This window comes from Triturus cristatus, chromosome 8 (genome assembly GCF_964204655.1).
Source record: "Triturus cristatus chromosome 8, aTriCri1.1, whole genome shotgun sequence".
Classification (NCBI taxonomy): Eukaryota; Metazoa; Chordata; class Amphibia; order Caudata; family Salamandridae; genus Triturus; species Triturus cristatus.
The window spans coordinates 583,551,068-583,569,542 of NC_140591.1; the positions used below are offsets into that span (position 1 = coordinate 583,551,068).

The following is an 18,475-nucleotide window of genomic DNA, read 5'->3' on the forward strand; positions in this document are numbered from 1 at the left end:
TAGGGGCACCCTGAGCCTTCCTATTCCAGATTCCGAAATCCGAAGAAGAGCTAGAAGAAAGAAGACCTGCCCTGCAGCTGCTAAGAAGAGGAAGACACAAACTGCTTTGGCCCCAGCCCTACCGGCCTGCCGACCCTCGAGCCTGCTCCTGCTCCAACCCGGCATCTCTTGTGGCCGGCAACCTCACAAACCCCGGAGGACCTGGCTACCTTTTGACTCTAAGCCCCTGGGACTCCCATGAGTAGAGGCTCTACTCAATCTACTTCTAATCCCTGGCCGCAGCCCGAAACCGCGAACACAGCACACTCTGCACCAGCCAAGCCTGGCCTGTGCCGGAGTGAACAAACACCACGAGGACGACCCCACGGTGACTGTGACCCAGAGTCCTGCACCCAAGGACCTCCCTCGATACTCCTGAAGAAGCCTGCAGCCTCAGAACAAGGTGCCCCCCCAACCGCGATCAACAGAGGGTAAGATTTCCCGACACCAAAAGGCACCTGGCGCCCCACGGCCCCCTGTGCCCAATCCCGGGGTACCTACCTATCCTCCAACTACCCAACTTACCTCTCGAAGTGGTGGTGGCACCTGAAGAATCCTCGTCCCAGAGCTTGAGGTCTTTTTCTAAACCGGAGATTTCCCATTGAAATCAATTGAGCGCCCGAAGGCTCAAAAGCACCCTGCACCCAGCCGCCCGAGTGGCCCTGGCAGTGCAACCTCTACACCTATCTACTTCCCCACTTGCCCTGAGTAAGTGACCAGGAGCCTAGCTCCCACAGCCGTGTGGCCTGCTAGTCAGCAGCCACCAACCAAGGCCCCCTACTTCTCATAGGATAACATTGGGCCTAACTCTCTCTGCACCCGGTCGCCCTTGTGCCGCTGGGGGTGAACTAACTGTACCTACATGACCCTGTACTGAGTCTAGGCACCCAGTACTGGATTACAAAAGTAACGAGAACATACTATACCTGCAACTTGAATTTTCTCCCATAGGGAATCATTGACTGTTTTCTATGAAATATTTTCTAAGTGTCAACTTTTATAATAGCAAAATATTGTCTAAAAATCATCACAGTAATTAAGTCGACTTTTATCACTTGATTCGAAGTACTGACCCAGGACTGAATCTAGGATCCAGTGCTGGAATTCCAAAAGTAATCCTAAAAGTAATCTGTGGCAAATAACATGAAACTTCTATTGAACTCAATGTATTATTGTGTTTAAAATAGTGTTGCCTATTGCAACCACTTGTAACAGTTTACAAAAGTCAATTGCATATTGCAAAAGTATTTATATAAAGCATCTCATTCTGAGAGTATATTTTAATTCAAATAGTTGGTTCTAAAATAAAACAAGCATATATCTTTTTTTTTTTTTTTTAAATATAAACCATTGGCCTAGAGTTCAGTTATTGAGTGTGTGAGACCATTTGCTGACTGAGTGTGTACAACAAATGCTTTACACTATCCTCTGATACTGCCTTACTGCTTGACCAAGCTACCACTTTAGAGAGTAAGGTTATATCTAACTTTAGCCTCTGCCAAGCCTCTGGGGACTGTGGACTCTGTACCTATTTGGGAACAGTATATACAGAGCCACTTTCTCACATATGCTTATTGTGATGTGCTTAAAAAGAATAATTCATTTAAAGCATTCAAGGCATTAGAAAGTGTACTACTATGCCTAAATCCACACCTTTGCTGTAACCTTCGATAAATGCAGACAAAGGACTCTAGTAGCTTTCTTGACTGGTCCTAAGTCGACCTGAGTTGTTGTTAAATACAGATCCAGGCATATGAATAGCATGCCTATAAAGCATCACTCTCCAAACTATCTGAAATACCATGTTCTCAAAAAAGTCTCAGAATTACACAGTGCATGAAAGCTTGTGTGCCTCAATTCTGTCATTTTGCTGTTTTTCCTTAATGTTTTTTTAGGACCCTTTCATTAATAATTACGACATAATTACTTTTCCAGTGGAACCAAGAAGACTGCCCTGGTCATCATTCAGGCCAGACATTCACCTCATTGCTTCAAAGAATCAGACGCTCACTCAAGTTTATTAGAAGTAAAATCATTCTATTCGACTTTCATAATCAACAAACATTAAGTCCGCTTACATACAACCCCCATCCTTTAAAGCGTTTTCAGGTAGTAGCATTCTACTGCCTGTGATGGATGAAATGGTGACTCCTTGGGTGACTAGTTATACGTAATAAACTGTATAGACCCAATGCAGCAACCTTGCTCAGTACCAATACACCCAAGTCTCCCATGAAGGCTTTCTATAAAGAAACATTCATCATGCCAACTGCGGTTGTGCAGTAGTACACTTCAAAGGAATTTCATTGTTTTTGATTTTAACACTCCACCGTTTTTGAGTGAAACAAAAATAAGCTTTCTAAGAACGGCTACAAAACGAGTCCTATTGAAACGTCCCGATGCAGCACTATAAAAATAATTCGTTTTACTCATTATTTGTTGGTTAACTTTATAATATGTGGCTTTCATGCCATTCAAGCAACAAGTTGATCCGTCACCAATATCTTCGTTTTAGTCCATAACCCAGTTGCAGCTTTAATAGCTCTTAAACCTTTGAGAATCTAGGTTAACATGGAAACACTGCATTCTATTGGGAATCATCCTGACTGACCTTCTCTAAGCCACCCCTGCTTGCAGGTAAAAAGGGATTACAGGCTTTCTGGCGGATGTCACCTTCAAACACCACTCCTTTTGTTCATTCTGTCCTGTATTCTGGCTTAAAGAGGTCTCTTCATTGGGAAATGATTTAAAGATTCAATCCGTGCCACTTGATGCGAGAAGCCTGGTCCGCCAGTTATCGTGTGATTAAAAAAATCTCCCTCTCATCTCCATGACCGCAATGAACTAAAGGGCAGTCCTCTGGATCTGAGGTAGAACTCTAGACACTGGATCCTTTCTCTTGATCTTGCATGTGAAAGGCCCTCTACAAGATTAACTAAATTAAACACTACTCTGGTAGTAATATTTGTATGAGGACATCTTAAGGAAAATCTGGTCTAATACGCCTGCCAGTTTAAATCCCATTCCAGTTAATAATGGTCACTCCTTTACCAAGACTCCCATCGAGTCCAAACTTCTGTCCGGTTCAAATAAACAACTTTGGTATGAATGACCTCCGTCATTCCGATCAGGCTGCATCTTTCTCTTCTTAACCGCATTTGAGGAGTCACACAGATGACACCCAAATTGAATGTAAAGACGAAGGCACACTAAATTTGGGCATCTATGCTCAGAATACAGTCCTACTGAGAGAATGAAGTGACTCCGGTCATCTGAACCCCTTTTCCCAAGTACGGCTTTTGCACAAAACAAACTGTAGTACCTCGGAGGTTAGTGCAAGTGCACTGTGACATTATCCCACATGTGGGCAAAGGAGAAGACCTACTTGGCTTCACTGCAATCTGACTGCCGTTTTAAGAAACATAAATCATTGAAACACAAGGAACTAGCATCAGTATATTTATTTTATTTATAAAGTTTTGTATAGCGCGAACAAGACCCAGGAGGATATCGGAGTGCTTTACATTTGACGTAGGCAGGATACCAACGTGAGACGAGCACAATCATTACAAATAGGTTTAAGACGAGAGCATGACAACAACATGATTCAAGGCATTTAAAAGACCAGACCGGAGAGGAGTAGGCAATGTAAACGGTACCAGTAACAGCACAGCCTGCCAACACTAATAATCACCGGATTACACAAATGTAAAAGAACAGGTAATGGGAGTGAAACATTCCATAAATAACATACAAAGCTGTGCAGTGGCCTGTTCACACTGTTAATCCCAGGAGCATAACTGTGTCGTGGACATTCATCGCATCGGGGAAGAGCGCAGTAGTGAAGTAGTTGAACCAGGAATTTAGGGCAGGAACTTCAGCATTAGGATTTTTTTCACTTTTTTTAAGGAAGCGGTGGATGGGATTCGGCGGACTTCCAGAGGAGGTATAATAATTGATACACCAAATATATAATTGTATAATTAAAACATTGCCTCAAAACACACATGGTTAGGAAAACAATGTTTTATATATTTTGTCATTGCTACTATATTGTCATATTAAATTGTGGACACTAATTTTGATCTCTATAACAATATTTCAGCACCGTTAACGCCAACTGTTTGTTTTTCAGGGACAGTTTTCATCAAGTCCTATCCAGGGAGGCAGCAGAGCATATAGCATTGGAAGCCTGACTAGTCCTACTGTTCAAGAGCAATCTCCATGCCTTATTGCATCACCTACTGTGTCTCCAATAGCTCAACCCTTGGGGAAAACACCAAGAGGTATTCTTTGAATATTTTCAACATTTCCCTTTTGAATGTGTAAATACTTTAAAGAAAATCCGTATGCACTGCTTTTGGCATATTCACTCACATCTGATGAAAGAAGTCACGTAATTTAGAAGAGGCCTGATGTGGAATAGAAAGCAAAATAAATTATACATTTCTAATGTTTGGGCGAACTAAGAGAAATGATGAAAAGTACATCGAACACACTGGGAGAAAGTGTAGCAAATACAATTTGAATAGAATGTTGAGTGTAATGTACCTCCTAGGATGTACTTGCATTAAAATGCTTGAGCCACAGTTTACATATGAATACTATACTCCTTTACAATTGTCACATTCAAATCAATCTTTATTTAATTCATTTATCAAGCCATAAAAGCAACAAAGCATACAATAAATGTAAATTATTTAAAATCACAAACTAATATTTCCAAATTTCATTGCATCCTTAAAATCAGTTTTCACACTCTGAGAGCTTACTGAATAAAACTGATAACGGCTAAACAAATAAGCATATTATAGTTGAAAATTAATTTGTGCCGGTCTACACAACCGTTTCAAGAAGCTCTTCCGTGGGTGTGCATAGTATTTGCAAATAAAAAATAATGTGCAATTGGCCTTGTTCAAAACGCCTATCACAAGAGCGAAGATACCTCCACTATTGATCCATCCTATAAAGGGCCACCATCTAGTGCTATATATGTAGGCAAAACCCAGGTCAGTATAAATCTGTGATGCGGATTTCATTATAAGATAGCATTGAATTTTTCCACTAGATAATAAAGTAGAATGAGCTTTTACTGTTGCCTTGTTACACTCAATCCCTACCTCATTATTCTTTGCATAATTACATATAATTTCTATTAGAAATGGGGTCTCTGGTTCGCGATGGTTTGCACAGTGTCCAAGCAGGGACCCTCAGTCTAGTCAGGGTAAGTAAGTTACACCCTCAGATTAACCTGTGCTCACCCCCTTGCTAGCTTGGCAAGAGGTGTCAGCCTTGTACTCAGAGGAAATGTGTTAAGTATTTGTACACACAGTAACAGTGAAAACGCCTTTAAACAATTCCACTCCAGTTTAGAAAAATGGCCAATATTTTATCAATAAAAGAACAAAATGACGCAAATCAAACATACATGAATCAAGATCAAATTTTCAAAGATTTAATAAAGTTCTAGCACTTAACAACGCACTAGCTCTAACTGGGACTAAAACGACTTGCTTGATTAAGTTGTGTTTCAAAGTTCCAAGCCTGCCGCGATGGAGCGTGGGCTGGCTAAGGAGTCCTACAGATCCCGGTTACAGTATTTTGGGAACAATGAATAAACAAAGAAGTTGCAGGGCGTCGTGGGTGCCAGTGCGGCATTGGTTCCTTACTGTCGGTGCAGGTCATTTAGCATGTTGGTGTTCGGAACGTTGCAAGGCACGGGGAGGTGATGCAGCGAGGAAGGAGTCTGTTCCGCAGGTGATGTGGGGATGATTAAGTGTCAAGCCAGGCTGCCTCGATTTTGCAGTGTTGAAGTCACACAACGGGGCTACCGGTGTAGCGACTGAGTCGGGTGCCTCGAACTTAAGTAGCGTGGTACTCCGAATGCCCTCTGTGGTGGTTCTTCGGAGGCACTGCAGCAACGTTTGAGCCTGTGTTGCAATTTGCGGTCGTTGCGTTGAGCTGGGACCAGGGCTCTGGTGCAGGCAGCGGTGTGGTGTCTAAGAGCGGTGCCGGCTCTGAAGTCACAATCTGTTGATGTTCTGGTTTCTTCTTGTTGAACACAGCACACTCGCTTCCAAGGGCCCAGGAACTGGATTTGGCACCACTTGGTAGAGATGGGCTCTCAGCAGAAAAGCCAAGAAGCTGCAGGTGAAGCCTTTGATGGTCTTGAGCCTTCCAACAGGAGGCAAGCTCAACTCAAGCCCTTGGAGAAACTTGGAAAGCAGGCTGTAGAAAGCAAATTCCAGTCCTTTCACTCCCAGGACAGAAGCAGCAGGCCAGCACACCAAAGTGGCAGTTCTTCCGGACAGCAACAGCTCTTCTTCCTGGCAGAATGTCCTTAATCCATCTTGGCGGGTTTAGCAGTTTTTCAATACCAGGACATGTAAAACACAACAGTAGATGTCCTACATTTGAAATACACTGCACCCTACCCATGGGGCTACCTTGGGCCTTCCTTAGGGGTACCTTACATGTAATAAAAAAGGTTTGGGCCTGGCAAATGGGTGCACATGCCAGGTCCAACTGGCAGTTTAAAACTGCACACACAAACACTGCAGTGGCAGGCCTGAGATGAGTTTGCAGGGCTACTCTTGTGAGTGGCACAATCAGTGCTGCAGGCCCACTAGTAGCATTTGACTTACAGGCTCTAGGCACACCTGGTGCACTGTATGAAGGACTTACTAGTAAATCATATAGGCCAGTCGTGGAGAAACCAAATACCATTACATTTTAGACCGGAATCACTACCACTGTTGACCAGTGTTAAAGTGAAAAAGTGCCCAGAGTCCTAAAGCCAGCTAAAACGAAATCTAACACACATTGAAAAACAGGAGCTCAGAGTTAAAAAGACTAGGGCAACAACACCAACAGATGCCAGGTCTAACAATTTCAAATTTAGAATAGTCACTGCTGGACTCTGTATTGTCTAGAGTCATACTCTCACCAAATAGCCTGTACATTTAACTAATGTGGTCGAGCCATTCCACATCAAAATCATTATCGAGGGCCTTGCAATCCCTGATGGGCTGTATTCGAGGTTGCTTCCATTTTGGTCCAAATTGAGTGCCATAGCAGTATCGGTCGGAATTATCTTAATTTAATAGTATCCTCCAGAAAGTTCAATCCCAGTGCCCAATAACAGATTTAAGATGCACTATTCTGTGGGACCGCAAGTATTCTTAAGAAGGCATTCTCGCCCTTCTGAGTGGCCTGACAGTCTACTCCATGTATCCTAAAATCTAGCCCCATAATTAACAACCGAAGCACATTTACTACTGTAGTTTATGCGCATCTCTTAAAGGTTTAGAGTCCAGTTTATGTGCAAATCTGAACACTGCCTTAGTCTTTTTGGAGAAGTGTTTCTTTATGCTTCTCAGGTGTACCCAATTTCCATAGAAATCTATTTGAATGCCGAGATATGAAAAACTGGAGAGACAATTTATTTGTACTCCATTAATTGTGTGTAAGCATGTCCACAGATCACGGTATGCAATTTAATTATTTACTTTTAAGAGGTAATTGATCCAGGAACTGTCAACCCATCCAGAATATTATAACACCATAGTTTGGTTATAATTGGAGTGGAATTGGGCAGCTACCTATTAGAGGCAGGTCTTTACCTTTTGATTTTAGGGCGTGGTCTAGATCGTTGATGTAAAGTGTATTTAAAAAGGAGAAAGTACACAATCTTGTCTGAATCACTTTTTAATCCGAAGTGGCCCTTTTTAATCCGAAATGGGCTGGTACATTCTACCATGGCTATAACAGACCCTAGCAGTAGCATTTGAATACAGTTAACTCCGGAGTGTGATTGTTTCTTCTACCCACAATGCATTCAGTTTAGCATGATTTACGCAGTCATCTTCTCCCACATTAGTCCTAAGGACTCGTGCAAGAATCTGTGCCCACAGGTCTGTTACTTATAAAGACATGCACTGGGACTCCGTCACTCCCCTGACTCATTCCATGGGATAATTTTGTTAATCGGTGCATAAACCTCACTCAAATCGAAAATAATAGACTTTTTTGAATCCTTAGGCGCTTGGCTAAGGTATTGGTTAGTGATTTATTTCAGTGGGTCAAATATATTTTGACAACCACATCATTCAGCAGGTATCAGGCAGTCAATGGAGGGCGCTAGGTCTTCCCTAAAATAAAATGTAAAAAACAAATGCAGAATTAAGTTTTCCATAACAGCTTCATCTTGTTACCCTTGATCAGGATCTGCCAGACCTCTAATTCAGCTTTTCTAGTTTGTGACGCCTGTTTATATCTAAGAGGACAACTCTGTATTTCTGTATCAGACCCCCCAGGATTTTGCCGCTTTGGGTGGCAAATTTGGGTGACCAAAAAAAACAATTTGCAGACCAAAACCTCTCAATTCACGGTATTTTTGCAGTGGGCAAAACATGTGACAGTACACACAGGCCTTGCAGTATTTTGTGGCAGTCACTGCTGGAGACTGTGCTATGTCACAATCTGTAACCTTTCAGAGTCTCCAGCAGCACAGTGCATTAAATTGGAGGATGTCTGATGCCAAGGAGAGCAGTTTAAAATATGAACCCTCCTCTTTCTGTCGTCAGACAACCTGCGCTTATTTCCATTTGAAGGGCAGCAGGGGCTAGGGGTAATGGGGCAGCAGTGGGGGGTATATAAAACAATCATTTGCAATGCTAAAGGTCACGCATTTGCGAGAGTTTAAGCTATTGGCTTTGAAAAAGACAATGCCCTTTATTTGTTTTTCTAATTAACACACAAATAAAAGGCATTGTCATTTACAATACCAATAGCTCAAACTCTTGTGAATGCGAGACCTATTGTATTGCAAAGAAATGGCCGCTATTGTCCTGGGCTGCTTAGAAAGTGAAAGAGCATGGCGCGCTGAATGTTGCAGGAAAGCATGTCGTGGCTGCAGTAGGAGAAACTCATTAAAGAAAATAGCGCTTACAGACTAAAAACGATGTACTGGGTAACAACCGAAGTAAAAGGGCCAGTCCTCATGGGAGGGTACAAATAAAGACGCGGCAATACTAAGAAAGGACTAAAAAGCCTATTAACGAATCCGAAGCCAGCGTTTATGAAGGACAATGACACAAGCCAATGAAAAATATGGGTGGAGAGTGGGCGGGGCTTCTATTCCATACTCCAATACAGCATGCTGCAGACTAGCGCTTGAGCTGCCCAGGCTCGACCTAAAAAAAGATACATGGGGGGAGGTTAGGGGTTTAACAGGAGACGAGAGGAGTGCAGTGGAGGGTGGGGGGCGGGGGGCAGTAGAGCTTTTCAACATCCTGCAATTATGTGGGACCAAAGGTTCACATAATGGACCATAGGTCCCACATAATTGTATCGCGATAACTCATGCAGATCTCGATTACAGAGTAACCAGAAACTCTATGTTAAATTACATGAAATCAACAGTCAATAGTCCTTGCCCCCACTCTGCCTGTAAAACGTGGACTACTGTCCTCTGAAGTACTACATAGGGCTCATTTGAAATCAAAAGTAACTTTTATGAATAAGACATTTAATGCATCCCCAAGTGAGTCATGAACAAAATGTGCTTGTTCCTACCCCTTCAGATGTCAACCTTTCTGTTTGTGTCTCTCAACTTGGAAATCCTCGCTCATGTAACCTATTGGTCCTTTTCTCTATCAAGTAAACATTTTTCTAGATAATTTGTGAGCGTGGACATGATATCCGCAAGGTTACTTTCCGACTGGCTATTATAATAATTATTGATAAGCAACTTCCAACCTTACTCTATTTCTAAGCACAACAATTGATAGTATGGTAAGCCAGTCTGTGTTCACTGCATTTCCATTTGTAAGTTCAGAACAAAATATAAATTGACAGTTTTCCATTTGCCCTGCCAGTTTTAGAAGTCACAGGTGTATGGAGGATTAAAGAGCCATCAACACACACATTTACCACCGCCCATGTTCTTTGTAAACATTTAATCTTAAAATCCGCGGTAATGGTTAGCCAATCATCCTTACTCAATCTATACTTAATTCCCACTATGTTCAAAATAATTAAATCTAAACCAGCTTTTCCAAGTGTTGACTGTTAAGCTTGCACTCTGGAGTGGAAAAGTGCAACAAATTTAATTGAGAAGGGGAGTGTGCGTGTATTATTCAGCCTCCTAGGAAGTGGTTCCAAACGCACACAAACAGCAATTCTACATTCATTATGGCTCTGTGAAGGAGCGTTACCATTAGTGCTCTCCGGCTCAGAGTACCATACCGGCTGTACCCATTTCTGTGGTCTTTATCTTGTAAGAGAATCCCAAGTTTGTGCCGCACACTCACTTTGAAGGTGAACACTCCCATCACCCCATTATCTCCCGCCCGTACCATTGCCACCAGCTCCTCTGCTCATGGATTGCTCGGAGCAGTTTTCCAGCGTGATGCATAGCAAGCAGCACTGGCAGAGAGCAGCTAAGGCGCATGTTCTAGGCCTCACTTTTTTCTTTCTTTAAAGTTTAATGAATGTGGTTGCAAATCAACAAACGGGTGTGCGCTACAATATTCAAACCTTTTTATCTTTTCAGTTTTTTTTCCTATCCTATATTAATGACTGTTCTGGGCTGAGGGAGAGACTAAATACAAAATAAGGTCAGTAATGTTTAGCCTGTGCTGAAAAGTCTTTCAAGAAGGTATTTTTCTTTTTTAGTGGATGCGTAGACTGTTCTGTAAAGTTATGTGTCACTCACATGATGTTAGGCGGTCATTTCCTGTCAGTTGTGGACTCTTATCAGAAGTCTCAGTAAAACTTTGCTAAACCCCTTGTACTATGGAACAAGCAAAATAAAATTCCAGCAATAGATGTCCAGTTCAAGCAGTGCTAAAAATTTTAAAGTCAAGAAGACAGCACATAATATTCTTAAACCAATTAATACCTAGCGATGGCCATGCCAATAGGTTTTGCATTTTGCGAGAGTTAGTTATTGGCATTGTAAATGACAATGTCTTTAACTCATGTGTTTTGGTTTGGAGTGGAGTGAATGTTTGTGTTTGAGTGGAATTCTGCGGGTTGGATTGGAATCGTTAGTTGCGAAATTGTGTGGAGTGAATTTGTGTGGTGGAATTGTGTGATCTGGATAGAAAGGGGTTGGGGAGGCTGTAAAGATTAATTAAGGCAAACTCAGGAGCTGCAACAGGGAGTTAGGGGAACAGAGGAGCTTAGTGGATGTGGCTTGTCTCTGCCTAAAACGAAATATTGGTGTGGGGGGGGCGTAGCTTACTGGCCGCCAATTAGACAAGCTCCTTCGGCTGTTTCCAATATCCTGTACTATCCTCCTGTCGTGCCGCAGGGCGCTTTCTTAAAAGGACTGTTCCCGGGGGCCTGACGTGACCTGTTGCAGCCTACCCTGCTGCTGAGGTGATGAGTACGTGGAACCTGACACTGACACACAGCTGGCTAAGACCTGCTGCTGTTGTGTAAAGCCGCGTTTGGGCGAGGCCGACTTGGATTGCTGGTGACGTGCTGGGGCCCGGAGACTGTGAATGTATTACCAGGAGCTGTTTGGTACCAAACACTCCTGGGTTCAGTGAAGGAATATGCCGCCTTTTCACGCATGCCGTCACCCTGCATGCAATTACAACACGGTTGTTACAACGACCCCATTGTAACAATGCATACCATTACCCCGTAAGTCGGAACAACGACTTGCGGAGGGGGGTGTTGGATGTTGGAATAGTATAATTTGCATTCCAACTCCAGTCTGTGCGGACAGTAGGGAAGGAAGGTGTTGGATTTTAAATCCAACACCTTCTCCCTCCTCCGCAAGTCGTTTCGACTTGCGGGGTAATGGTTTGCGTTATTACAACGCACTTGTTGTAACGACCGCATTTTAATTGCAGGCGGGATGACTGCTTCGTTGTGAGGCCTGTTTACCTCAATGAAGCCATCACAGTGCTGTGGAACTAGAGTTGTCACGTTCCCAGCCCATATACTCTCTATGGCTTCCCTGGCACTTACAATATTAGGGAATAGGCCCTAATACTGAAGGGGCAGATATGTCCACACCTGGGATATAGTGCACCCTGTCTTAGGGTTGGGAAGACCAGCTAGAGGGGTGACTTTCCTATATCGTAGCCAGTGAGCTATGTCGGCTTAGTTATTTTTTCACCTCACAGGGGCATGCCAGGTGAAGGGGCAGTGGATGGTCCTAGTGAGGGGGTCCCAGGGGACCCTCTTCAGCCTCCAGGCCCTTGTTACCCAGGGTACCACTTACTGGGGCAGAAGTACCAGTTGTGGACATGTTTTTAGGGAAAGAAAACGGTAATGGAAACCTAGACAGTAGGGACCCGGTATCCTACAGTATAAGTTGTAACAAAAGCCAGGCAAACAGTAGGGGGATACTGCAACAGAACACCATTTTCTCAGTCTTCATAAGAATAGATCTCTCATATCGCCAGGTATGATTTTGAGGGATGGCTAGAGAAAATTCCAGAGGTGGGGTTACTGAGTGCATACAATTTCTTGTGGGAAAGTTCCTGTTAATTTCTACATTGTTTAAACAGAACTGCTAAAACGTTATATTAGGTTTTTATTAAGAACAGTGTGGATAGCAGACTACGGGAGAAAGTAATTGAAGTGCTATATAGCGGTACTTCTCTGCCTGTGAATGTATAGATTATTATTTCTGATGCTAACCTTTCCATTGTGTAAAATGTGTTTAATTTGTTCTTTTTTTTTTTTAATTTGTTTTAAGGCACAGAGCAGAGAAAGCTGACTTTTACTTCCCCTGAGGTTTTTTCTGCGTCCAGCTGCAGTTCGAGTTCACATTCTGGAAGTCCTTTCATTCATGGTTGTTCTCCAATTAAAAGCTTTTTCCCGGTTAGACCTATCGCGTGTCGCGGATCTGTAAAGTATCGCACTAATATCCGCGTGCCTGCAGCACTTTGCTATCATGAAGAAGCAGATAAGGAGAACTCTTCACCTGGACAGCCTGGGTCGCCTGGTCCTGGAGCAGACGTGCAGCAGTTGCATAATGAAAACGATTTTAATTGTCAGGGACAGCAGGGGATGGAAACCCAGTTTGGCGCAGAAGTGCAGTTCGATGATTGTAAACATGGTTCTGTATCACTAGAGAACATTGATGGATTGAAGGATAACACCACTGTGGACATGGTTGACCAAGGCGAGATCGAGGAAGATGCTATTTGGGTTAAGGAGACAGCTGGAAGCGACTGCATGCCAAGCTTTATGACTGGGACTCGGTTGAGTGCTGAATCATCCCATATGTGCCTATCACCACTAGCAGAAAGCAGTGTTATTCCTTGTGAAAGCAGCAGCATTCAGGTAATTTTTGCTTCATTCTTAGATTCATTAACTGTTACTTGTGCGCTTAGTAAAGAAGCTTATAAATACATTTTTAAAAAGCTTTTCAAAAAGGGGTGTATAGAGAAGGCAGCTCCAAAGGGTTTGAATGCCTCGGTTAGAGGGTCCTTGCACTGTCTCCGATGAGTAGATTCAGAGTCTGACCATCATGTATATTTTATCATAAGTCGCTTCTTAGGACAACCAACTTTGCTTAGTATATTCCTCTCAGAGCGCCGAAATTCGCTTGGTCCAGCTGCACGAACCCCTTACAAGAACTGTATTCATGGTGGACAGGGAGTTCTGTGAGACTCCCTTCATTTATATATGCCTGCTGCGTCATCTTGTAGAGGTTTGGAAAACTGCTCTAGACCTGGTTATATCCTCAGGCTGTACTGACTCTGCATCTGTGCATCGCTAGCAGTTCAATCCTAGAGCTATGGAAGTGTACACTATAAATACAGTAACAAGTGCCCTAAGAAGCGTAATTATGGAATCTTTAAGAGCAGCGGCGTATATAACTAAGGGCGTTGTCTAATACTATTCTCACACAAAGGATATGTGAATCCCTCCATCAAAAGCAGCATATGAACCGTAATGTTACTTTTTAAAGCAACATTAACTGTTGTACGTAGGGCTGTCATTTGTGCAGGCAGCTCCAGTTTGCCGGCCCTTCGATGTATTTTATGTGGGTTGGATGCATGGCATGTATGTTTACTTTTTTCTTTGCAAAACCTGAAAATCTACTTAAACATACACGGTCAGGAACATGATTTTGTTTTCCCAATACAAAATGGCCACTACATGCTCACGAATTTTGTACAAATAGTATGTTTATCAGCAACTGAATGCTGCTTCTTTTCACATTTCTTTGTGCACATTTTCCACGCCTCTACTTACCCGCCTTACCCCACCCCTATCCCTTTGCCTAGATCAGCTCATTAAGTCTCACTTTTTTAATGTCTACATCTTTCCATTGTGCTAAACCCGTGAGTTTCCAGCTTGCAAGTTTAACGGCCACGATGGCTCGAAATTCAAACTCTTTGATGCCCTCCCAATACGTTTTTAAAAAACTAACATCTCTCAAACTTCGGGGTGGATGTACATCACATCACAAATAACTTTGAGTGAAATTCTACTTTTATGCCAAGTTTGGAGTAAATCCTTTGAGCAATTTAGTGCTGCTGAACCATCACTACAGAGTTGGATTTGCAACACTGTAATGTAAAATGAATTCATACATATATATATTATAGTTGTATATTCACTTAAAACAGATTTGATGTACTGTTATGGGTACGAATTGACACTTCAACCACTAAAATTTACAAGTTGTGATTAGCTCTGCTATCCAGAACTCGCACACGAAAGATGATGCTCATGACTGCTCATTAATGGTTTGTTTTTTAAATGATGATTTTTTTGATAATATACTACGTTAGCAGTTATTGCACCCAAACCGCCACACCCCACCATGCATGGCCTTTGGGTAGCATAACGAAGACTTGGCCTCTTTTTATTGTTAACTTTGGGTTTACGGGCCCTTTTTTGTCTGCAGACCTAGCAAGTGCGCACAAACTCCCTTGGGTCTGCTGATCTTTTCCATCAAGGAGTTCTCTACCCCAGAGACCACAGCCAACTCAATCCCTTCCAGGAGCTCTGCTGCAACTTCTCCAACTTCTTTCATAGTAAAATCAAAAAGATCTACAATAGACTTCACCAACCTGCTCATCAACAACCAAGGCAACCACCTAACCAAATGAAGAAAATTCACAGAGGAAGACACCACTGCAGTCATAAAAACAGTCACTCCCGGGCAACTACATCTACAACATGGAAGGGCCCCTTATCAGCAAAAACCTCACCCACATTAATACCGCAATCAAAACTGCCACCTTCGCAGAAGACTGGAAACGCACAGCAGTCACAGCCCTCCTCAAGAAGCCTTCAGCCAACCCCAGTGAACTGAGCAACTTCTGCTCCCTCTCTCTATTCCCATACCTGGGTAAAGTGACAGAAAAAAAAATCAACCAAAAACTCACTGATCACCTGGAACTTCATAACCTACTCTACCACACCTAGTACAGTTTTCAAAGCAACCACAGCACAGAGCTGCCACAAATTAGATTCACACCCTACTGGAACTAAGAGAAACCCATGCCCTTATCCTACTTGACCTCACAGCTGCATTCAACACCATGTCACACTCAAGACTCGTCAAAAGACTACACAAAAAGGCCTTGAGGAACCAGCCCTCAAATGGATATGCTCCTTCCTCACAGGAAGAACATAGTGAGATGCACCCTATACATCAGAACCCAAGTACCTGATCTGTGGAGTTCTACGCAGCTCATCTCTCAGCCCAGCCCTGTTCAACATTTACAAAACCTCACTCGTCGACATCAGAACACAGGGCATCTCCATCATCTCTTATGCTGATGAAATCCAATTCATCAATGTCCAACAAATCCAGAACCAACTTCAACAAATGCATGATTAGCAGAGTGGATGCAAACTGATGGAAGTGCTAATCTTCTGCAACAGAAACTCCTTCCGAGACCCCACCTGGTGGCCACCAGAGTTTGCCCCCTCCAATTCCTACCAAAAATGCAAGAAACCAGGGAATCCTATTAGATGGCAAATTCATCATGGCAGCTCAGGTAAACTCAGTCAGCTCTTTCTGCTTCCACTTACTCCGCATGTTTGGAAGAATCTTCAAATGGATTCTCAGGAACCCCAGAGGCATAGTCACTCAAGCCCTCATGACCAGCAGACTAGACTATCGCAACACGCTCTGCCTGACTCTTCAAACACATTGTCCACTGACTTCAGGCTATCCAGAACGCTGCAACTAGACTCATCCTAGACCTCCCTCGTTGCAACCACATCACACCACACCTCCAAGAGCTTCACTGGCTACCAATGCACAAGCGCTGCCAATTCAAACTTCTCACACACACACACAGGGTTCTGCACAACATAGGAACTACATACGTAAACAGCCGCCTGCATGAACAGCAACCCAACAAACACCTGCCCTCTGCCTCACCCCCCTCTCCCTGAATCTGTAAATACAGAACCGGAGGCCGTGGTTCTCCCCCACACACAGACGCACCTACACACCTGCTCCAGCAGGTGGCTACCCTTTTGGGTGAGAAGTCATGCTCTACAAATCCAGGTAAAATAACATAGCATGCACTCAGTGTTACTCATCACTCTACACACAGCTATTCCATTGCATGCTTCCCACCCGTTTTTATCAGGATCGAGCCTGCGAAAGCATGCGCTAGTGCTTGCGAGGCACTATTTACAAAAAGGTTTGAAGCCCACCATTGCTTACCATTTGTTGGCTTGCGTGGAATTCTTCTTTACAGCCTCGTAATTGGTCACTGCAGGCCAATCAACATTTCTGTTCCTTTCTGTGGAGCAGGGTCCAAGCACTGATTGTTTCCACTTAATCAGTGCCCATCGCTGCTCTGGATGTGATTGAGGTACTATTTTGTTCTTTTTAACTTCTAGTGCACTGCAAACAGAAGGCAGCATACTCGAGTGTGTGAACCCATGTATAATGCAGAGAATGGGAACAGGACCCTACTTAACCCAGGGTTCAGGAGAAGTGAACTCCCTTTTAGCTGCCTGCCACCATTATTGACAAGCCACTGAGCTGAATCAACATTTTCAAGGTCGTTCCGCAAATTATTTTTGAAGATCAGTGTGATAGGCAAAAATGTGCCCAGCAGGACAATCAAAACTGCAGTTTCATTTTCTATAGTTTCTTTAAGTTTCCCAAGTCGTCTTATCTCACATTTGCAGACTAATTTTTTGTATATGGTTATGGGTGCTGTTCTCAAAAAATGACTATTTTGTTCTAAATTTTGCTCAGCATAATGGTTTCCTTCTTTATGTGTAATTTCTGAATGTATTATTTATCACATAATTGTGCAGTACGCCCCCCCTCCAATTCAGTCCAGCTCACTCTGATCCTCCCAACTCCAATCAACCCCACTGCAGTCCACCCACCTCACACCAATCAACCTCAATCTACTCCACCCCACTCAATCCAGTCCAGCGCGTCAATCCAGTCCAGCGCGTCAATCCAGTCCACCGCACACCAATCCAGCACACTCCAACCCCCCCACTACCCAGCCCATCCGACCCCCCAATCCATTCCAATCCACTGCCATCCCCAATCCACTCCTCTCCCTAATCCACCCCACTTCACCACCCCACACCAATACAGTCCCCCTACACCAATACAATCACAAGCCTAAAACCCAATCCACCCCACACCAATTCAGTCCACCCCACACCAATACAATCCACCCCACACACTACAATCCACCCCACACACTACAATCCACCCCACACTAATCCACTGACTCCAATCCAACCTACACCATTCCAATTGAAACCACCACACTCCAATTCACTCGCTCCAATCGACCCCACTCTAATCCATCCGAGTCCACAGTTGCATTCTCCAACCACTGCTCTTGATGCTTCATCATAAATGGAGCACAGTTCGCAGGTTAAGAATAAGCTTATGACTTCTCTAGTATATTCCAAAGGATCTCTCGTATTCCCAACACATTCACACTTACATTTTTTCCTATTGGGGAAAAATCATTACATAAAAGGGAACTTGCTAAATGGTGCACTCATGCAAGGCAAGGGTACATGGCTATTTGTGTCCTCGTATACACATGGTACTGATCGTGCAAAGCTCTAAAATGTTACTAGTTTGCAAAGCGGCTTCTGTTCCCACCAATAAGTGCTTGTGGTACCCACAGTTTGTGAAATGGGAGCCAGTATAGACTGAATAACGGAGCATCCATTAACGTAACTATAACCTTGCTTTCAGTTACGATTATTTTATCAGTAAGAATCTTCGCTCCTAACACAACTTTCATCTTCTAATATATGCCTCTTTCCATTGCCCACGAATGTGAACCCGTTCTTTGTTGTTGGATTAACTCTTGTTGATTCCTTTCACTGTTTAATAATCACAATTTGTGTATTTGTAGTGCAGCCAGCATTGACTTGTTAATGTCTGCAATGTGTATTGCTTTGACCAGTGCGTTTTGTAAATGTCTGCAGTGAACAGTTA

General features: G+C 43.2%; 1 protein-coding gene across 1 annotated transcript in view; it reads left to right on the top strand.

The window, feature by feature from the left end:
• BORA (BORA aurora kinase A activator) overlaps window positions 1-18,475 on the top strand; it is a 380,772-nt gene that overhangs the window by 311,367 nt on the left and 50,930 nt on the right. The window contains exons 9-10 of the mRNA XM_085621999.1: window positions 4,175-4,325; window positions 12,761-13,350. Coding sequence (XP_085478125.1) covers window positions 4,175-4,325; window positions 12,761-13,350 — 741 coding nt within the window. The remainder of the gene's footprint in view (window positions 1-4,174; window positions 4,326-12,760; window positions 13,351-18,475) is intronic.